Source organism: Colletotrichum paranaense (genome assembly GCF_030867605.1).
Source record: "Colletotrichum paranaense strain IMI 384185 chromosome Unknown Scaffold_9.1, whole genome shotgun sequence".
In the NCBI taxonomy this organism is placed as follows: domain Eukaryota; kingdom Fungi; phylum Ascomycota; class Sordariomycetes; order Glomerellales; family Glomerellaceae; genus Colletotrichum; species Colletotrichum paranaense.
Genome location: NW_026848967.1, coordinates 1,101,839 through 1,122,981, shown reverse-complemented (window position 1 = coordinate 1,122,981; position 21,143 = coordinate 1,101,839). Strand labels below are relative to the sequence as shown.

The following is a 21,143-nucleotide window of genomic DNA, read 5'->3' as shown; positions in this document are numbered from 1 at the left end:
ATCATGAAGTCGGAATTAACCTGGATTCGACATAAAAGCTAGCCCGGTTCCCTCCTCGAAGTCCTGCCGAACACCCTCTTCAGATCATCACGATTATCTTGTCCCCTGAACCTTCATACAAAGACTCATCTCATCTACCTACGTTGTCGAAGCATCTGTTCCATTCTACAAAATGTCTTCCGACGGAACCAAAGGCCCTGTCATTATCAAAGGCATCCAAGATGGCTTCGAAGGAAGTGCGGCTTCCTCTAACCCAAACTTTGCGATCTAAGATGCTGACGATCTCAAGAGGAACCGCCCGTTCGATTGGAGTTGCGCGACATGATCAAGCATCAGCCGGATCAGTGGACCTTGTTCCTCTTAGGGCTGGAGCGGTTCAAAAATGTTGAAGAGGACCAGCCGCTGTCCTATTTCCAGATTGCCGGTACTTCTACCCTTTCCGTTGTTTCAAATCATTAGGCTTATGCCTGTACCTATGCAGGCATCCATGGAAGGCCGGCGCAAAAGTGGCCAGACGCGGAGTGGAATCATGTCGGCAAGAACTTCGATCCCGAGAGAGGGTATGGAGGATACTGCACGCACAGTTCCATCCTGTTCCTCACGTGGCATCGTGTCTATCTCGCTCTCTTCGAGGTAAGAATGTCTACGGGTGATGGTAGAAGATGGTTTCCCCCCCCTTAGTTAGAGCTAATATTGATGATATAGACCGAACTTTACAAGCATGTTGAATACATCGCCAAAGAGTTTGAGAAGGACGGGGTGACGAAGTACATCAAGGCCGCCAAGACCTTCCGGCTGCCATACTGGGATTGGGCAAGGCCCGAACTTCCACTTTTCCCAAAGGAAGCTCTGTCCAGGGAGGAGCACACTGTGGACAGACCCAATAGCCAGAAGGATGACCCAGAGTTTCCCAGCAGTATCAACCCACTAGGCTTTTACAAGTTTGGGAAGTACTCTCAGGCTCAGTACGCCAAGGAAGTACCCGACTATGTCAAGATCGTCCAGGTAAAGTCCATCAATGTTGCCACAAGACTGACTTTAGTTGACTATCCCCATAGGATAACGAAAAGACCACGCGAACCTTTGGCAACATCAACGACGAGAAGGCTCGAAAGAAAGCCATCGAGTCCTTCACTAAACAGGACATCGGTGTCAAGGGCATGAATGTGTCTGAGCGAATCCTGTTTCTTCTGCAGTCGTACACGGACTTTGGGGCTGTGTCGAACAACCGCGCATTCGGCTCGAAATCGAATCTGTTTGGAAATTGGGGTAGCATCGAAGATGTTCACAATGCTGTCCACATATACATTGGGGGATACATGGGTAACGCGGAATTCGCTGCTTTCGACCCTATTTTCTGGCTTCACCACAGCAACATCGACCGACTCTTCGCCATTTGGCAGGCCTGCAACCCTGACAAGTACGTTACGCCCCAGAAGTCGAACTTTGCTACCATCGTTCGAGATTCGAAGATGGACGAGGACGCGAACACTTCTTTGCCTCCATTTGCACACACAGTCGATGGAGATGGCAATCAGATCTTTTGGACGTCAGTGGAAGTTAAAGACACCAAAACCTTTGGCTACATCTATCCAGAGACTCGAAGCGTGTTCGCAACCAGAGAGGCCGTCATCAATGAAGTGGACCGAATCTACTACAAACGGGCCTCATTTGCCAACATCTTGCGAAGCCAACCGCCGGATACTGAGACTCTAAAGGCTCTCCGCGCTCGCGCGCAGGCCCATTTGGCTACTCCTGGCACGGTAGCCCCCGAGCTCCCGACAAGTCGTGATCTGCCTAACTTGGCAGTTGGGGACAAATATCTCGAGTGGCTTGTGAATATTCGGGCCGACAAATCCGAGCTGGACGGCAACTACATTGTCAATGTCTTCATTGGTGATCCCTCGGATAGCACACCTCCTCTCCTGTACATGAAAGACCGCGCACACGTCGGATCATTCGCCACATTCGGTCAGGCTGAAGAAAGCCCGTGCGGAAACTGCAAGAAAGGCCGCACTGAGAATCACAGAATCACCGGTCAGATCCCCCTTACCATCGCTCTGGTAGAGCGGTACTTGGCTGGACTGGTAGACAGCCTCACTCAGGAGCACGTTATTGCATTCCTGAAGGACAAAATTCGATGGAGGATTACGCTTCCCAGCGGAGAGGAGAAGTCGCCTCAAGAGTTCGAAAACCTCCTCATCTGCGTCGTATCGAACGAGGTTACCTTCGACGGCAAAGACCCGAAAGCAGTTCCAGTGTATGCAGACGAGGTCACTGCCTATCCTGAGATCACCGGCGACATTCCTGATACTTATAACACTGGGTATGATGGCAGCAACTACTAGGTGTCTTGAGAACGAACGGTATCAATGTAGAACTGTGCTAGCTCGCATTAGCCGATGGTGGATTTGCTGGACGCTACAGGACACGCTTCGCCGTTGTTCTCCTGAGTGATGGTGTTGCTTCGGCTTCTATGCAAGATTTGATGCAGGAGAGCTTCATACAATAAAAGCTTCTGTCAGATGCTCCGCAATTACATCGGTAGTCTCAATATGGATTTTTTCCCTTTTATTTGCTGCGGTCAATACCTTGTGACGATTCTCGTGGGATTCTACGGGCGGTGGTGATATGTACGTACCTCTTGATCGGCACGACATTTGATGGTAAATTGGCAAATTTCTTTGCACTTTCATAACATCTCTCTATCTATGGAGATCTTATGTCTTTTCTGCTGTGCTGTGCTCATGGCAGGAATTACTCATATGATGTATGCTGAGACGCGCTGGTCTCTCTCTGCTCCGGCCACGAAATTTTCCTTCTCCTTACAGGCAAAAGATAGCATCGATTGGCGGCCTCGGGATGTGGGCTGTAAAGACTTTGGAACAATAGTGATTAGTCTTGGACTACTTCATCTTGTGATTAAAGGATAAACATTCCGCGCAAAGGTCAAGCGTAAACTCACTCACATGCCCACCTGCTGCTCTCCGTCTTGCCTTCCCATAGGCCAGTAGCATCTCCTTTCACGTTCTCCCTTGCCCTATACCTTAATTTGGAGCAATTCTCGCCTGTCTTGTAGGCTGTAATTGACAACTAGATTAGTATTCCTCAGCCAGATCAAGCAAAGAAGTTTGTCCGCTGAGATTCGTGATTGGCCGAACCTAGCTCGGATTAGCCCCACTAGAAGCATCGGCCCAAATCCCGGCCGTAGATCGGAGACGCCCCCACAACGGCCTCCGAGAGACAGCGCTAGAACGGTGCTCCCGTTCTTTACTCCCACGGCAACATCCGCCACCAAAGGAAAGAAGCGGCTAAAATTTGAAGAAAGCTGGAGAAAGCAATTACACTCGGCCGGTGAATGGACTCATGGAGAGACAAATTCATCATCACTACCCACAACCCGTTGGCCGAATCGGTCCCGTGATGGGAGTTGGCTGTGTGTTGGCACAAACTGAGCAGATTTTAACTAGCATTCGGGGGTTTTGCCTAGCCCCCTTCTTCAAGAAACCCCAGAAGCTCTGTGGGGTTGTACCGAAGAAAAGTTTACTGTTGTGGCTTGCGGTCACTTTTTCCCCGGCGGACTTTAGATCTTTTTTTATCAACTCTGTTCAGGGGGCATAGAGCTGTGGGACCTTCATAGACATTTTTATGCTCTTTGCTGGGATGACATGACCAGAAACGTTCAGGCGGTACTGGATCTTAGCCTGGGGTTCACTCATGCCACTGAGGGCGTCTTGCACTGCTCCTAGCGCACCCCTCATGGAATGCCCATAGATTTCACTAAAGAGTTCAAGGTGTCAAATTCTTCCCCTATTTCGATACAATCATACTGAAAACGAGAGAAGTCCAACGAGAAAATGGCATGGTACTGAGGCACTGTCTAATTGGCACTCGAAGTCGGGTGCCAAACCGGGAGCTCAGTTTCTTTCGTGAATCGTCAAGCCGCATCCGAATTAGACTCAACGCCGCAACACGTTTCCATCCACATCTTGTAGAAAGACGCGTCACAAATCAAACTACACTGCATTCAAAGATTGTCCAGGACCAGTGTGACGCGGCATACCGGTGGTCAGGGTACCTAGGATCATTGGACGAACCAGAAAACAACCCTCCAAGCGTCGGGAGTTGGATCCCCACCCGAACAAGGTTTCGTCCGGACCATCAGCCCTACCATCATCTCTTCCATTCACGCTATCCATGACTGACGTAAACTGAACCTGTCGTGAAGTAGGTCTCCACGGGCGAACTGGGGTCGATGCGAGAATACGGCTCGCACGTCTGTACACTGCGCCCCGGCGCTATGAGGCGTACAGACGGACCACGTGTGGAGCCGCGTCTACTATGGCAACGCCGGCGCCGAGGACTAGGGAACCGCAACATCGGGATAAGTTTTCAAGCTTGTTATAAAGATGTCTGCCCGGGCACGATGTTGCTGATGGTTTTAGAAGGCATCACTACCATCATTCGCTCTCTCTTCCCTCTTTCATTCACTTGTCTTTCCTCCACACCGACTTGAACTTCGCATCCTTCTAATATGTCTAAGTACTCCAAGGCGGCTCTTCGCGCTTTGGCGGCCAGAGCCAGCACATCCTCCCTGGCAGATGTGTGCACTGTCGAGAACGTGCAGAACGCTCTGCCTTCCAACGGAACTCTTCTTGGCATCGATCTGGTTCCCTCTTCCATCACTGCCAGCCCGGTCTACAATGCCACCAGCGGCGGTGGCATGATGGGCGGCAGCAGCAACCCCCTCACATACTGCAACGTCACCGTGGCCTATACCCACACTGGCAAGGGCGACACCGTCAATCTCAAGTACGCCTTCCCGAGCCCTGACGTCTTCAAGAACCGCTTCTACGTTGCCGGCGGTGGCGGTTTCTCCCTCTCCTCCGACTCCACTGGCGGTATCTCCTACGGTGCTGCCGGAGGTGCCACCGATGCTGGCTACGACGCCTTCAACAACAGCTACGACGAGGTCGTCCTTTACGGAAACGGCTCCATCAACTGGGATGCCACCCACATGTTCGGGTACCAGGCCCTGGGCGAGATGACCCAGATCGGTAAGGCCATCACCAAGGGATTCTACAGCATGGGCGCCGACGACAAGGTCTACACTTACTACGAGGGCTGCTCTGACGGCGGTCGCGAGGGTATGAGTCAGGTCCAGCGCTGGGGTGAGGAGTACGACGGTGTCATCGCCGGTGCTCCGGCCTTCCGCTTCGCCCAGCAGCAGGTCCTCCACGTCTACTCGTCTGCCGTTGAGCATACCCAGGACTACTACCCGCCTCCTTGCGAGCTGGCCAAGATTGTCAACTCCACCATTGCCGCCTGCGACGGCCTCGACGGCCGTGTCGACGGCGTCATCTCCCGCACTGACCTCTGCAAGCTCCAGTTCGACCTGAAGTCCACCATCGGCGAGTCCTACTACTGTGCCGCAAAGACCAGCAGCTCGCTTGGTTTCGGCTTCAACAAGAGACAGGCCCAGGGCAGCACCACCAGCTACCAGCCCGAGCAGAACGGTACTGTCACCGAGCAGGCCGTCGCCGTCGCCCAGGCCATCTACGATGGTGTCTTCAACTCCCAGGGTCAGCGCGCCTACCTCTCTTGGCAAATTGGTTCCGAGCTCGGCGACGCTGCTACTGTTTACAACAACGAGACCGACGCATGGGAGCTTAGCATCCCCTCCACCGGCGGCGAGTACGTCACCAAGTTCGTCCAGCTCCTCGACCTCGACAACCTCTCCGACATGAACAACATTACCTACGACACTCTCGTCGAGTGGATGAACACCGGCATGATCCGCTACCTCGACAGCCTCCAGACCACTCTCCCCGACCTGACCCCCTTCCAGTCCTCGGGCGGCAAGCTCCTCCACTACCACGGCGAGTCCGACTCCAGCATCCCCGCCGCCTCCTCCGTCCACTACTGGCAGTCCGTCCGCTCCGTCATGTACCCCGACGCCAAGGATGACGAGGCCATCAAGTCCCTCGAGGATTGGTACCAGTTCTACCTGGTCCCCGGCGCCGGCCACTGCGGCACCAACAGCCTCCAGCCCGGCCCTTACCCCCAGAACAACATGAACATCATGATCGACTGGGTCGAGAACGGCAACAAGCCCAGCCGCCTCAACGCAACCGTCACCTCGTCCACCAACATCAACGCCGGCGAGACCCAGATGCTTTGCCAGTGGCCTACCCGTCCCGTCTGGCGCGGCAACAGCTCCGACTTTGACTGCGTCAACGACGCCAAGTCGATTGACAGCTGGACTTACACTTTCCCTGCCTTCAAGGTCCCTGTTTACTAAGTGCTCATTGGATGGGTATCGAGATTGGCTGTTTTCCTGTCATCTAAGGTCGAGATGAGATAGCATACAAGAAAGATGCAGGATCAAAGTTTCTTTTTCATTCATTATCGCTCTGGGGCATGTAACATGTAGTAGGCCCAAGACGCAACTGTATATAGCTTAGCTTCCATTTCAGTATATACATCTTTCGAAAGAACTCCAGCATTGATGGCCAAGTTCGCATACCATATGACAAATTTGATGAGAGAACTGTCAAATTGCTGTGATCTTGTCATCGCCTGTCTCCTTGTTGACCCTTACAGCAGCCGGATCGTCTTTCCTAGCGTCTAGGTCGCTTTTATCTTTCAATTCTACTGAAGACACCACACCAACTTCGGACTGGGTGCTCGTCTCCTCATCTGTGGACCCAGTGTCGTGCTTCTTGTCCCTTTTCAGATAGTAGTGCATGATCCAGGTGAAGACAATCAACGCGACTGCGCATCCCAGGCAGAACGAGAAGCCCTTCCTGTACCTTGGTGACTCGACCGTCGGGAAAGTAAGCAAGGGCGTCCATGCCGTCGAGCTTTGCGACAGCAAATTAATAAGAACCAAAGTGAAGCTCCGTTCCTCGGGGCTGTCTCGCAGCAGGTTGTTGACCCATCCATGGAACACAGAAGACAGAGCATTGGACCAATACATGGTCGCGAACCCGAACCAGAGACCGCCTTCGGGAACAGTCCATATCGTCAGGAAGATAAGACCGATGGCATTGAGGACCGAACATATCGTGATCGACCAGGCCGGACCGAGGAACATATCCGAAGCGAAGCAAGCAATGAGCGTGTACGCGATCCCCAGCGCGGGGGAGATTGTACCCAACTCGTTGATGCGAGCAGCGCTGTACCGTCCAAGACTCTTGATCCAGAGAAGGTAGGAGCCCGTGTTCTTGTGGATGCCTGCGTTCCAGAAGAGGACGTCAGTTGTGATGACGAGCCAGAAGCGGAAGCCGAGGAGGGTGCGCTTGATGTGGCCAAACTTCATCTTGCCGTGCAAGACGTGGCCGTGTTTCTCGAGGCGTTCGCGGGCGGTCTCGATGTCTTTGTCGTTGACACACCATCTATTGGGCTGGTCAATGGTACCGGGGATCACGAAGAAACCGAAGATGCCGACAGGGATGGTGATGAGGGCACAGATGATGTACATCCATCGCCATCCTTCCATGCCTGTGGTAACTCACTTCCGTTAGCGATTGAGGGGATCATGAGAGTGAGTTTTGATGGTGATTGTTCATACCGTGGACTCCCTCGAGTGAGCTCGATGCGCCGGCTTGGATGAGACCGGCTGTCAATGTGCCGGCAGCTAGACCGGTGTAGAAGATACCGCCGCGACGAGCAATCTCGTGGCCTCGATACCAGGAGCCTATCTCAGAGTCAGCGATGAGCCCGAACATCATTCAAGTCTTCAGTGCGTACCAAAGACGTAATGCATTGCCGGGAAGAATGCGGCCTCGAACCATCCGACCATGAATCTGTAAGCGGCCAGTTCAGCGTAAGAGTGGACGCGATACTGTAGAAGCGTGAATACCCCCCACAGAACGTCGCAAATTGGGATGAGATATTGGATTGGGACATAGGTCATGATGAATCTGGTTTCCTGTTAGTGTATAACAGCAGATCCGGAGAGCATTGTCCATACAGGAAAGGGATCTGGCCCAAGACCGATCCAAGAGTGAACAGCGTTTGGAGCTGAACAAGCTCGTTTCCGTAGAACCCGAGATCCTCCTTCATACCGGCGACGTAGGCATTGTTCAAATTGGATTGATCGACATATTTGACCCAGTAGCCTTTCGAGCTGAATGTTAGCCCGATTGCTGGGAGACTATGCGAAAGCGATAGATCGTACCGAGGACCGAGTAAGGTACCAAGAGAAGGTCAATCTTCGTGATGAGACGCCTCTCCTCCTTCGTATCATCTGGCGAAAACCATCTCCACTCCCACCACTTGTCCCTTGGGACCGACTCTTTGAGAGCAGATGCCATTGTTGCAGAGTCCTTGAGGCAATCGACCAGAGACCTCTAAGATGAGAACGATTGAGGATTGAGATAGTTCTAGACATACTCGCTCGACGACGGATAGCGAGTTGATAAATAACGGTTCGTGAGCCCTCGTTCAACTGAATCCCACTCGGAAGTTGCCCGCCATTGCGCAATTCTTACCGAGCTCCTGAGGAGCAGCGTCAAGCTCAGCACTTCAATGGATGGTCGCAGTGAATCCCGCCGATGCGGCCAAAAGTGGACTCGTGGTATCGTCGAGGTGTGGGAAGAGAGAACAATTGAACTGCCAAGAGGATAGGATTTTGCGATATCGGTAGAGAGTTTTATCGACCAGGTACTCAAATGTTTGGATTGGCTGGTCATCCTGCAAGTTAGCTGGCGAAAGCCAGGCATGGCAATGGTGTGCTGCAACCCCACAATGGTGATAGACAACCTTGCTTTGACGTCTTTTGGAGTTGAACCTCATTCGACCAGTCTCGCGTGGTGCATAGCCGCATCTGACCCATGTAGCGCAGAGAGCCTAGATCTTGTGTTGAAGAAAACTTAGTCATTCGTTGTGAAGTCGAGTCTCAGTCTGTCTGGAGGTACGATGAAATAAGATCAATTCATCAACAACTCTCATATGGAGTAGACCCAAGCGTTTTCTACCTCAATTCTGACTCAACGCGCAAAGATCGGGTGACAACAACGGGCGACACAGTCACAACTTCAGTAGCGTTCATCTTACCACCTCTGAAGGCGTACGTAAAAGTCCACCCAGACCCAGCACCGCCGTGTTCACCCTTATTGTTGACAACTACAATACCGCTCGACACAGCCGGATACTTCTTGACCATGCGAACTACGGCATCTCTCGCCGCCTCCTGGGGGCTCATTCCTCGTCGCATGCTCTCCACAGCCTGATAACAGGGCAAGAAACGCATCATGATGTCACCGTCGCCAGTCGCGCCGCATGCTCCGACATCACCGTCAACGTAAGAACCGGAACCTGTGATCGGGCCGTCGCCAACGCGTCCGGGTACCTTGAAGGAAGCTCCATTGGTAGAGGTACCAGCCGCCATGATCCCATTCGCATCCAGAGCCATCATGGATATGGTGTCGTGTGACGCCTGCGCTGAATTCGGCGCAATGAGGTCAAAGTAGCCAGAAGAGCTGGAGTCGAGCTCCACGGGCGTGTACGGCCCGCACGCGGCCTTGGGATCCGGCGTGACGTTCTGCCTGTAATTCGACTGGCAGTTCCCGGCCCGCCACGCGGCGCACCGCTCCGCCGAGGCCTCGGTAGTCAAGCTCTCGGCGACGAAGCCGTTCTCAATGGCGAATTCCGTCGCGAGGTCGCCGGCCAGCATGGTGTGCGAGGTATACTCGAGCACGTGGCGAGCGACGCCAATGGCGTTCTTGACGCGGCGCAGGGCGGCAACGGAGCCGGACTTCATGGTAACGCCGTCCATGATCATGGCGTCGAGGGTGGTCTCGCAGTTCTCGCCGGGGGAGCCGCCGAAGCCGACGCTACCGTCGCACTGGTTCGCCTCGCAGGTCGCGCAGCCGATCTCGACGGCGTCGAGGGCCGAGGTGCCCGGCTTGACGAGTGCCTGGTAGGCGGCGTCTGTGGCTGCTGTGAAGGGGCCGCCCCAGGTGTTGATGACCATGGGAAACCCCGGCGATGCTTGACCGAGGACGCGGTGCCCGGTGAGAAGGGAGAGGAGGAGTGGGGCGAGGGTGCGGGGGCGGAGGTCCGGCATTGTGGGCGGCCTACGGAGACGATGCCGGATTAGTGATTGAAGGTTCAAGGGGAAGATGAGAGGGGCTCAATGGCTCGATAGCATGAGCTTGGCGGCTATTTGCCAGAATGAGTGACGATGGCGCAAGTAGGATGAGGTGAGACTGGTCGACCGGTTTGCGTAGGGAGGCTTTAATAAAGAGCACGGTCGCTCAAACCACCGTGCCGGTGTTGGTGTTGTTTACCCCGCGCGATAGGCTGATCTGCGCCGATAAACAGGGGTCAAGGGGGCATTTGGATGCTGGGTCCGAAGCGGATAAAGGTTGGAATTGCAGTTGATACCACGTTACCCTTGGGTTGCCAAGCAAAAGCCAATGCTGCGCTATCAACCTTCCTTTCTAAGTATCATGACGAGGAGGTTGGTGATGCCAAGAACGGATATTGGAGAGGATATCGGCGGTTAGTTAAAGCCTAGGCCATAACCTCTGGCTTGAAAAGAATGACCCAAGCGGACGACGATATGTGGAAATTGCGGCTACCGAGTGAGGGAGAGGGTGAGATCGACAGCATTTATTTTGACATTGTCTATGAGCTAGCAGCATGTCGACGCCAATTTGCCTTTGGTCTAGGCCGAGATCAAAGGCTGAAGCTTACAAACATCTCTCACAACATTTCTGCGCAGAAGTCCTTGACCGCATCCAGAACCTTGTTGATATGCTCTTCCCCATGAGTAAGGTTCAGCGCAAGGAATCCACGACGTCCGACGTATATCCTCTTGCTGAGAAGGTAAAAGAAGAAGAGATCCTGCAACTTGCCTGCCGAAGGGCCCTGGAAGTGCAAGCCAATCGCACTCCCATAGCCAGTCAGCTTGACAATGGACGCATCCTTGGAGCCGAACACCTCACGCAGCTCGTCGCGAAGCTTGTTCCCCAGCTCATTGTTCCTCTCAAGCGCCGTTCTCGACAAAAGCTTGGTGGCAGCGACACCCGCCGTCATGGAGAAGACGTTGTTGTTCCATGTTCCCGAATGGAATAGACTCCGCGGTCCCTGTGGGTCGTACAGGTCCATGATGTCCTTGCGCCCACCAAACGCGCCAAACGAGAAGCCCCCGCCGAAGTGCTTGCCGATGGTGGTCATGTCCGGCGTGATGCCGTAGATCTCTTGCAAGCCGCCGTAGTTGAGTCGCGAGGTGATGACCTCGTCAAAGATGAGGATGGCGCCGATGCGCGTGGCTTCGTCGCGGAGGAACTGGAGGAACTCTTTTGACCCCTCAAGCATTCCTGCTGCGCCTTGCATTGGTTCCACAATGATGATGCCGATATCGTCGGTGATTTGCGATCGGGTATACTCAATGTCGTTGTACCGGCCGTACGCGAAATCGTGGGGAAGAATCAGCGGGTTGTTGGGCGTGAAAGCTAATGTGCCACCGTGATAACCATTTTCAAACACCAAGACCTGAGCGTGGGGCATGATTTAGCGAAAGATCTCGGGCTCGAGGAACTGTTACAGCCTACCTTCTTTCTTCCAATGAAATGCAACGCCGTACCAATCGCCATGGTGTTCGCTTCAGTTCCCGAATTGCAAAACCTGATGGCATCGACGCTCTGGAATCTCTCAACCAATAGGGCAGCCAATTCGCCCTCCTTGGGACTCGGCCCGCCCAGAGTGAGTCCCGACTTGGTAACGCTGTTGATCGCAGCGATGATGTCTGGGTGAGAGTGGCCGAACATACCGGCGCAATATTCGGACACGAAGTCGAGGTACTCGGCGCCGTCCACGGATATCAGGTGACAGTCGTGGCCTCCGGAGAAAGCCAATGGGAAAGGCAGGTAATGCAGCACGGATCTAGTTGTACCCCCAGGTAGCGACCCTGAGGCTGTCTTGTTGACTTGCAGCGAGCCCTGGTTCTCTGCGACATACTTTTCGACGTATGTGTTCAATTGCTGCTCGATGTTCGCCGCAGGCTGAGCTGCCTCCCCGTTTTGTTTGAGTTCCACCATGATTGCTCGATTGCCAAGTACACCGTCTAAAGATGCTTCACGTCTTGCTGGTGAGCCTTTCATCGATGTACAAGAGGAGATAGGAACATCCGCATGCCTTTCTAATCAATTGATGGATTAAATACCGACGAACTTTGCCGCGGGGCCAGGTCCGATCTGACCGCTTCTGTCAATGTTGTGTGTTCTTCGTGGACTATAGATAAGATGAACCCCGCTCGGGTATGCGACATCGGGATGCCGAATCATGTTCGGGAAATTTGTGCCAGCCAAAATCTCGGGATAGATGCACTAGCCAAGGGCTCATACCCGAGAATGGGGAGACTTCTTCCAAGTATAGCTTGAATTCGTTCTCAAACCTCAGCATACGATCGATCCAGATGTATGAACTGTCAGGTTTCTTTCCCGAAAGCGAAATGGTTCGAAAGCCGACAGACTGCTTGGCAGCAAGAGTTGGGTGTCAGGTTGTGTGCTGCTCATCGTGTGTGGGAAAGGAGGCCCATGAACCAATGGTTTTACACGATTTCTCCCCGGACCCATGTGTCAAACACCTCGTTTCCGCCAAGACTCGGCACTCACGTTCCCTGTTGTACAGCAAAGAGGGTCGAATTTATCATTGTATTGAAGAGAAGAGAAAGGGGACGAAGCGAGAAATTTTCTAGTTGTGCAAGTGTGAAACTAGGTGGACTCTTGATGCCACCTCTAACACTGCTATTGAATGTAAATCTATGGAGTTCTATCCTGCTTTTTGTTTTGCCCAAAATATGATGTTCAACTTCCTTTCGCAGAATCACCAAATCATGCACGCTCAACGCTACAGACTTATGATAATGCATCGACCGGTAGGCGTCACAGACGAGGCCTCACCAAGCCACAAGGTGTGACGACTAATGCAACGCAGAGACCTTGTGGCCTCATGCCTTCTCGTTGTTCGACGTCTTCTCCCTCATCCTCGCCGCCCTCCAAGTCTGTCCCCAGTACCAGTGTATCACCGCCAACGGCCCAACGGCAACCGTGACGAGGGCCAAGCCCAAGAACGCGGCGCCAGGCCCCGTGGTGGCAACAAAGTTGTCTACCAACGCGACGCCAATAGCTCCCAGACCGCACCTGACCAAGTTATTAATCGCGGTGGCACTAGCACCCTTTCCAGGACACAGGTCGGTGACGAGGGTCTGATTGAGGGCAAAGACGGCGTTGCTGGTCGCAGCGATGAAGAACTGGAGGACGAGTGGGACTGCGATCCAGCCTGATCGCGAAGTGATGGAGGAGAAGTTGAGGGAGAGGCCGTAGCCGCCTGTGGAAGCGACGAAGATGAGGACGATCCAGGGGAGACGACGAAGGCGGGCGCGCTCTATGGGGAACTCAGCGGGCATGTTCTTCCCTGAGAGCTTTTCTGTTCCTGTTATGTTATGAGATGTCTTGTACTCTTCTTCCATCTCGAGATAGTCTTTTGTCATTAGCTTGCCCACGATTGCGGATCCAACAATGGTTCCAAGTCCTGTCCTACATGTAAGCGAGCCTCCTTTTTGATAAGGGAGAAAGAAGGTGAAGGTGGGAAGGTTACTTACCATTAGGTAGAAATGCGAGACCCGTTTGTAAGTCACTAAGTCCGAACAGCTCCTTGAACAGGATGGTGGTGCTCGACGTGACCATAGTCCATATGGTATAGACCACGCCACCAAACACCAAGTTGATCAAAATGTCCTTCTGAATCAACAGCCGCAACGGTTCCACAAAGGTCATCAATGTCACCTTCTTCCGCGGAATGGGTTCATCCGGGTCTTCGAGGTACTCTGGCTCCTTGCCAAGGTACCATATGATCGGCTTGTAAATGCCACCCAAACGAAGCGAGCCGTTCCCGGCAATGCTCCGCATGGTTTCAGGCAGCCAAAACACAATCACCAAGGTGACTATAGAAGAAAGAATCAGGAGAAAGACAAAGATGGACCGGAACCCGAGGAAGTTGGCGAGCAGGCCGCCGAGCACAGGCCCGACTGCTATGCTGAAGTTTCGGACTACGAGGTGTTAGCTCCGAGCTCACCAGGAGATAAAACCGAGTCACCGAGCAAAACACCGTAATGCGTGTGAAACAGCGATAGGGCCCATAGTGACTTACTCGCCTGGTAGAAACTAATAAATGCTCCCCGTTCAGCCGGGGGAGAAATATCCTGGATCACGCCGTTTCCTGTTGCACAGGTCAGTAAAAGGAATTACGACGACTTTTTCTTGGCTAAATTTAGAGGTCCAAGGGAGAAAACAAAGGGTTGTATTTTCCCGTATGTAACTTACCAATGCTCACGGTTGAGGCACTTCCGGCGGCTTGCAAGCCCCTGAAGAGCAGAAGAACTGTGAAATTGGGAGAGAAGCTCAGTCCGATGTTGGCAATGATGTACACGGCGAACGAGGCGATGTAGATTGGTCTTCTGCCCAGAGCATCCGAGATTGAGCCCCAAATTAGCGGGGAGATGCCTTGGATGATCAAGTACGACGTGATGGTCAGAGAAACCATCTGCGAGCTGACATTGAGATCCTATGAGATTTTGTGAATTAGAGAGTTTCCGAGGATTCCGGCTGGATGAACAGGACTTACCCGTGCGATGGTATCGAGAGCTGGGAAATAGATGTTGGAAGAAAGACCAGAGAACAATCCGGCGGCTCCGATGATGACGATAACAACCCATTTCTGCTTCTTCGTGAAGACGTGGTAAGGCGGTTCTGGCTCCAGCTCCTGTACGGCAGTTCCTTCATCGCCACTGCTGTTGTCGTCGAACGGATTCTGAGCCTCACGCGGAGCAGAATGCCCTTCTATTGAGTTTTGATCCGCAAACGGGTCACGGAACTCAGTTCCGTGGGGATCATTCTCGCTCTCCGTAATAGAAGGCAGTGAGTTCGGCCGGCCGAAGAAGATGGACGAGTTGCTGCTGCGCGAGCTGGCAACGCTGAGACTCCTGCTGAGAGATCTCGAGCGGTCTCTGACGGACGTCCTCGTTGGCGAAATGTACTCGTCGTGGTCTCGGTCTTGAGAGAGTTCAGTGTCGCTAGTGAGAAGGTGCAAGCCGCCCATGGCTGTGGCAGAGATCCTTCTGGCTATGCTGGGTCTCGCGGCTCGAGACTCCAAGGTCTCACTGCTAGGGCGTTCCATGGCTGTGAGGAGTTTGGCGATGTTGCTTGAGCGCCTTCGACTGAGATGTCAAAATGAAGGTCTTGTCGTTCTCTTTTTGGTCTGAAGAAAGATACGACGATTTCCAAGAGGAACCACTGTTGATGATATTTGACAGATCCTCTCTCTCCTCGGGAGACCCGATTATCCACAAACCAAGCACAGTTCACTCTCAGAGTAACACTATCTGAGGCCAAGACAATTTGCGGAGTTCATTTTCAGACTAACACCGGCTCTTGCAGCAGAATTCCTCGACTTCAGGAAGATGGGGCCGTGGCCGCCCTGGGGTTCAACGGCAACCAGTTGCCGACGTCACGTCAAGACACATCATCCCACACAGCCCGCAGATACTGCCAAAAATAAGTTCAGTGAACTGGCACAAGGTTTATCGAGCCTCGAGAGTTATTGATCGACCAAGGGTGATTTGCGGCTAGGCCACGTCCCGGGGCGAAGGGGCCGCAAAAGATTAGAGCTGACTCTGGACCCAATGCCCTCTGAACCAGTTGGGTTATACGCAAACCCGTGCTCGCTACGGGATGTTACTGGTCCGTTGTCCAGTAAGCGTGAAACTTGTTCCAGGATGTAGCGCCGAGCCTAAAACGCCTGCCGGGCTGATAGGTTTTGCGGCGGCAGATTTTGAAGTATACACGTCCGCACCCGCGCAGGGAAGTCTCAGACGAAGATGGCAAGAGGTAGAGAAAATGGAGAGAAAGCAAAGACAATCCATGCCAAGAATAGACAATCCCTGCGACAGCTTGGGCACGATATGTCAATGACAACGACAACAGGCCGATATCTACGACAGGCGACCCCCTCCGGATCCCACTCTCCCACATATGCCTCCAAGATCTGCCACAGTCCCCTCATGACGCTCAAGCCCTCCTTTGATCGGTCCACCACGTGGATTCAACTAAGCAACTGATAGACCGGCTACTTTACCGCTGCCAAGTCCTTTCAAGAGAAGTCCAGTCGTCTCGTCTCAGAAACATGGCACGCCAGCCTCAGAATCTTGGATAGGTATCCCACGGGGTCCACCGAACCCATCGCTCTGGGATTGACAGTTCATCCGTGTAAGTCAAACGCCTCTCCCGCTCTGGTCTAAAATGACTGAACACCCAAAAACTAACATTCTCTTCACAGTGATCAACCACACAGACTTACAGCTAATTGGAACAACATGGTTGGCCTTTCGATGAACCGTAGGAGAGGTCCTCCTCCCAAACTTCGGCTCGACATTCCTCAAGACCAAGATCAAGTCCAAGATCCAGAGCAACATCAAGAGCGAGCCGTGAAGTCGCCAGGACCTCTGACTCCGAACAGACCTCTCATAGGCTCTGAAATTCCTATGCTCCCAGCTCCTGAGCGAACCACCACAACATCTACTCATGTTCCTCTTCCATCCAATGGTCCAGCGGATACGCTTCCTCAGATCCCAACGACCACTCAGCCTGCGGTATTACCCTCATCGAGCGCACCACCAAGGGCTATTACTCCTCCTTCAACGCCAATCTCTAGCGTACCCCCAAAGTCACCAACTCTTCGTCCAAGCGTGTCAATATCAAAAACTACAGTGTTCATCACAACAACGAAACCTCAAATCTCAGTCATCCCAAGCCCTACAAACACAGTATTTGTCACCGCTGCGCCCCAGACGATCACAGTGACTGCACCATCTGTCCCTCTACCGTCAAATGACCTGAACGGCGACAGTGGAAGCAAGCCCCAACCTCAACCTCAACCATCAGCCATTGGCTCAACGCAAGGCGTTTCCTTCACCAGTGGATCTGGTGTTGCCGTCCTTGGGGTACTCGGGGGCATCGGTAAGAGAGACAACAATGTGGAACCTTGTAATGTTGCCATAAACTGACCCGTTTCAAAACAGCGGCGGCATCTATTCTAGCAATGGCTGGGTTGATATTCTGGCGCAAGCGGAAGAACCGGAACAGCATGGGCTCGGGAGGGGTATGAACGCTTTCCCTCATCGACTAGTATCTTTCCTGCTAACCTAATCTCGTGATAGATATTGACCGGAAAGTCGCAATAGAGAAGACGGATCACGACAGGCAAACCAGTGGGACATAAAATGAAGTGTTGTCACATGGCCGGGCTGGCCTCAATTTCTTTTCTTGTGTCACTTTGGGAAATTTGGAATCATAGACAAGGCGGCCTCTATCAAACTACAGCTCTGCCTCCCCAAAGACTGTCGTTCAGGAACGAGGGGTTAGATTTTGGCAGTAGATTTTCTAGTGTTACAGGGTAATCACAATTTGAAAAGTTCATTGATAATTACAGTACATCGTCTATTCTCAAACCGCTCTCAGCCGGCAACTGAGTGGTTGTCCCCACCACAATCAGTAGACCCTTGTCAGGCTTCGGCCGCCTTGAGATTCCCGCAAACTCGAACACAAAACATGAGGAGAATTTGATCAAGGGTAAGAGGGTAAATCTTTACGCAACGCTCACAGATGAGCGGTTATGAGCGGATCGTTACATGCAGCAGTGCCCAATTTCTTTGTCAAGTATACAACATCGCGGCCCACCGGAAGTGCAACAGCTTCTTACGTAGTAGTATCCTCAACAAGGCATCAAGTCTCTCCTAGGTTGTAGGCTTTAGACAGGGAATACCAACTACGATTGCTCGAGGCGCCACGATTACACGTGTCAGCGGTTTGGTGCTGTTTACTGCGTAGTATCTGTTATCCGCGCATAGATCCATGTCGTCAAGGGATGCGGCAGCATTGCAGCAAGAGTTGCATCTACATTGGTTGTGGAGACTGAATGAAGCTTGTCTCCTGAGCTTTCGTATTCTAGAGTAGTCGAAGAGTCAGAGGCACGTGGGGGCACAATTCGAACATGTTCACTTTGGTTTTGTGGTACCCCTATTCTAGCCGATCTGCAGTTCCGCTTTATTAGACTTAGAGGCACCCTATCAGTGAAACGATCAAACAAAACCTTGTTTCATCTACCCGTATTAGTGATCCACATTTTCAACGTCGCGTCTTGCGGCTGTGTTATGTGAAGAATCTCTGACACCTACACTAAAAGTCCAGTCTGAGTTGTCAGCAGAGCGGCGGACCTATCGGGTTCAACTTCAATAAACTCGTTGCACTAGACTCTTGTGGGGCTCAATGCCACATAACATTGATAGTCACCGCTACCTTCTAATCAGGAGCTCTACAGGGCAGAGCCAGGATGATGTTCTGCTTCTCGGAGTTCGGGAAGTATACCCGTGAGGCTCGGTCACCGATCGAGAAATGGGGGGCCTCCTTGCGTCAAATACCTGGTATAGATGCCGATTGTAATGGAACTTTGAGTGGGGACATATCGTAACTATGATGCAGAGTATGATAGTTCATCAACTCACCGCACCTATGCAGGGGTTTTGCAAGAGGGGTTCGGCAATAGGCCCACTCAAGTTACGCTGTCTTAGCTAGACTACGTCAACCCGAGGTGGCTTCGGGAACTGTGCCCAGGGAACATGCAGTCCAGCAAGGTGTGATTTGAGATACGGCCAGGAGCCTGCCAGAATAAGTAAGACCACGAATGCAACTCATGCAAGGTGCGGTTATCACCTGCAGCAGTCCAGTAACAAATTTTCAGTCAAACTTCTCAAGCCACATAGCTTCGAACGTTAACCCTATCTTCTACTTTCTCTACAACTCTCAAGAGGCTTTTCTGACGACGGCGAGATTGTACTGCTGAGCTCGCCAGTAACAGAATCTCTCAAGATGTTTGGTGTTTCCACGTGCCGTATGTTATGGCTATTTATTGCTCCATGACTCTCGGACTGGATTTTGCAAGCTAACAGATCGAAACTGCCATGTAAAGGTAAGCCAATGAAATAGACCCCATTTGCGAAACGATAGCAAGACTCACTAAAGAATGACAGGAAAGATGCATTCCAAGGTGTACACAAATCGGTCGATCTGTCTGGGAGTCGTGGTAGGCGTGTTCAGTAGCGACGGGTGGAAAGTGTAGGTGATGGACCTCGACACCCCGATCAATGCCAGAGAAGACACTCGTATCTCCGTGCTGCGCATCAAGTGGCCCCACAAGCTAATGTTCAGCGCAGCCCGCAACGACCTCTTCTTCGTCGACGCGAATTTCCGGAGCAAGTAGAAGGCGCTCAGACATTCCAGAAGCGCCAGGAGCACAAAGTATCCGACGTGAGCAAAGTCGACAACCTTCGAGGCAGTGTTGTTGGTTTCGTCGTAGATGCCCAGGACTCGAGCTATCAAGATCGTGCCGCGAAGGCCGGTGATGCCGGCAAACAGAATCCAGAAGGCCGTCAGGTAGATTGTCCGACTGCGGCCCGTCAATATGTGAGTCAACATGGCGTACGAGTAAAACGATATGCCGGCTTCTTGGACCTGGACTGGGTGTTAATCATGGAACTCGCGCCCAGGGGTCAGGCGGATGTTGTACCAGCCAGAAAGTATCGGCGAACGCGGACGCGAGCGCCCTGTCCAATGGTGAACTATCCGTGTAGAATATTTGGAAACACAGCCCATTCGCGATGGCACAGGCCATGCTAGTGATGATCGGGACCAGCGCGATGCTTGAGAATTTCGTGATGCTGATGACGATGAAGCCCAGGAAAACGTTTGAGATGCCGATAGTGCTCAGAATAGCCCAGCATTGCTCAAAGTAAAGCTCAGCCGCCATCTTGTTTCATCGCACTTGCTGAGTGCTGCTGTAGACGATAGAACAGCCAGGTGCAAACGCTCTGGATTCGTTGGTTACCCGTTCCTAGTGTAGGTATGAAGCGTGAAAAGGAGATCAGATCGGGCTGAAGAGTGTGGGGCCAGACCCTGATGCTGGGTTAACTATATTTGCCGGTGGGAGGAGGCACGAGTGACATACAAGTAGGCATTGGTTCGGCTCGTATTTCGCATTCAAGACCGCACAATTGGATCATATCAATGTTGGCTTGAAGGATCGCGGGACACTTCGCTAGACTGGCAGGGCAAAGACAGGGTTTCTTCCGTAGTAGTGGACTTTAGTTCCCAGCCCATCATACCAGCTTCTGGCAGTGTTGCCCAATCGCTGGCTCGCCCTCCCGTATTGTCTTGCGTGAAGTCGCACAAATCCATTCCGGGGCTCTGGGGGCCGACGTAGGCACGGTAGGCTAGGACCCGGAGTGTGGCAGGCCAAGTCTTCAAGCGTCTGAATGGGAAAGACGCCACAGAGCGATCGCAGCATTATTCCCCGATCGCCAGTATAGAGTGGCTTGCTCCCTTACAGATGCGGCACTGCTAGTTTGCCCAGCCCTACTAGTAGTAGATCCTACAAAGCGAACAGAGAAAGCCACCCGCTGACGCCGGTACCGTAATCAAAGAATGGTTTTTAAGTCGGTTCGCCTTGGGAGATTTAAATTCAGCAGATCTACAAACTAATACAACAAAACAGTACACAGTCAAGTATTTATTCAAGTCTTCAAAAGCAGACTTGGCAATGTAAGGAGGAGGAGTCATGGGAGTCAAGGGTCTCGCTCTTCAGCGGAGCCTGAGCGCCCCGCCCTTTTCACACCCCGGTCACTTGTCGGGGGGAGCTTGTGCCACCCACTCAGCCCCAGAATTTAATACCAAAGCCGTTACATCTACCAGGCGACCAGAGCCTCGGAATTAATGATTTCCTCCCATCCTGTCGGTGATTGCGCTAAGCGATGGTCCAGACCTGCTCATATAGCCTTCGTTCTCTGGTCTATTTTATCTAGAACACAAGCTACAAGCGGGCGTCAATGAATCGAGCATCAGTCACTTCACTTCAGGCCAGCCGCCAGGACAAGGAGGTCTTCGGGTCTGCCGTGCCGGGGCTCACGTCATGGGAATTCGTTTTCAGAAATGTGATTCATTCTGAGAATCGCGGTTTTCTTGGAAGATCTTCAATCCTACCTATTCTCAAGACTAGAGAGCTTACAAGCCACTGGTGACAAC

At 52.5% G+C, this 21,143-nt stretch overlaps 8 protein-coding genes across 8 annotated transcripts; 3 read left to right on the top strand and 5 right to left on the bottom strand.

The window, feature by feature from the left end:
* Nucleotides 1-172: 172 nt before the first annotated feature.
* Nucleotides 173-2,348, top strand: CPAR01_11120 (uncharacterized protein; the record flags this gene model as incomplete). The annotated part of the gene is made up of 5 exons (XM_060495379.1): nucleotides 173-236; nucleotides 290-424; nucleotides 482-633; nucleotides 706-1,005; nucleotides 1,059-2,348. The coding sequence occupies 5 exons, from the start codon at nucleotides 173-175 to the stop codon at nucleotides 2,346-2,348; spliced, it is 1,941 nt and encodes a 646-aa protein (XP_060345727.1).
* Nucleotides 2,349-4,534: 2,186 nt separating this feature from the next.
* Nucleotides 4,535-6,301, top strand: CPAR01_11119 (tannase; the record flags this gene model as incomplete). The annotated part of the gene is made up of 1 exon (XM_060495378.1): nucleotides 4,535-6,301. The coding sequence occupies one exon, from the start codon at nucleotides 4,535-4,537 to the stop codon at nucleotides 6,299-6,301; it is 1,767 nt and encodes a 588-aa protein (XP_060345726.1).
* Nucleotides 6,302-6,553: 252 nt separating this feature from the next.
* CPAR01_11118 (major facilitator superfamily transporter) lies at nucleotides 6,554-8,318 on the bottom strand (the record flags this gene model as incomplete). Its single annotated transcript, XM_060495377.1, has 5 exons — nucleotides 6,554-7,503; nucleotides 7,574-7,699; nucleotides 7,753-7,925; nucleotides 7,976-8,123; nucleotides 8,183-8,318. 5 exons carry the CDS (start codon nucleotides 8,316-8,318, stop codon nucleotides 6,554-6,556), a joined length of 1,533 nt encoding a protein of 510 aa, XP_060345725.1.
* A 659-nt stretch (nucleotides 8,319-8,977) lies between these two features.
* On the bottom strand, nucleotides 8,978-10,072 carry CPAR01_11117 (asparaginase; the record flags this gene model as incomplete). Its single annotated transcript, XM_060495376.1, has 1 exon — nucleotides 8,978-10,072. One exon carries the CDS (start codon nucleotides 10,070-10,072, stop codon nucleotides 8,978-8,980), a length of 1,095 nt encoding a protein of 364 aa, XP_060345724.1.
* A 641-nt stretch (nucleotides 10,073-10,713) lies between these two features.
* Nucleotides 10,714-12,050, bottom strand: CPAR01_11116 (aminotransferase class-III; the record flags this gene model as incomplete). The annotated part of the gene is made up of 2 exons (XM_060495375.1): nucleotides 10,714-11,505; nucleotides 11,565-12,050. 2 exons carry the CDS (start codon nucleotides 12,048-12,050, stop codon nucleotides 10,714-10,716), a joined length of 1,278 nt encoding a protein of 425 aa, XP_060345723.1.
* A 911-nt stretch (nucleotides 12,051-12,961) lies between these two features.
* CPAR01_11115 (major facilitator superfamily transporter) lies at nucleotides 12,962-15,189 on the bottom strand (the record flags this gene model as incomplete). The annotated part of the gene is made up of 5 exons (XM_060495374.1): nucleotides 12,962-13,545; nucleotides 13,616-14,062; nucleotides 14,164-14,232; nucleotides 14,337-14,577; nucleotides 14,638-15,189. 5 exons carry the CDS (start codon nucleotides 15,187-15,189, stop codon nucleotides 12,962-12,964), a joined length of 1,893 nt encoding a protein of 630 aa, XP_060345722.1.
* A 943-nt stretch (nucleotides 15,190-16,132) lies between these two features.
* Nucleotides 16,133-17,251, top strand: CPAR01_11114 (uncharacterized protein; the record flags this gene model as incomplete). The annotated part of the gene is made up of 4 exons (XM_060495373.1): nucleotides 16,133-16,277; nucleotides 16,371-17,027; nucleotides 17,090-17,169; nucleotides 17,228-17,251. Coding segments are annotated over 4 exons (906 nt in total), but the record flags the coding sequence as incomplete, so codon positions are not given.
* Nucleotides 17,252-19,082: 1,831 nt separating this feature from the next.
* Nucleotides 19,083-19,872, bottom strand: CPAR01_11113 (uncharacterized protein; the record flags this gene model as incomplete). The annotated part of the gene is made up of 2 exons (XM_060495372.1): nucleotides 19,083-19,577; nucleotides 19,633-19,872. 2 exons carry the CDS (start codon nucleotides 19,870-19,872, stop codon nucleotides 19,083-19,085), a joined length of 735 nt encoding a protein of 244 aa, XP_060345720.1.
* Between the last annotated feature and the right edge of the window lie 1,271 nt (nucleotides 19,873-21,143).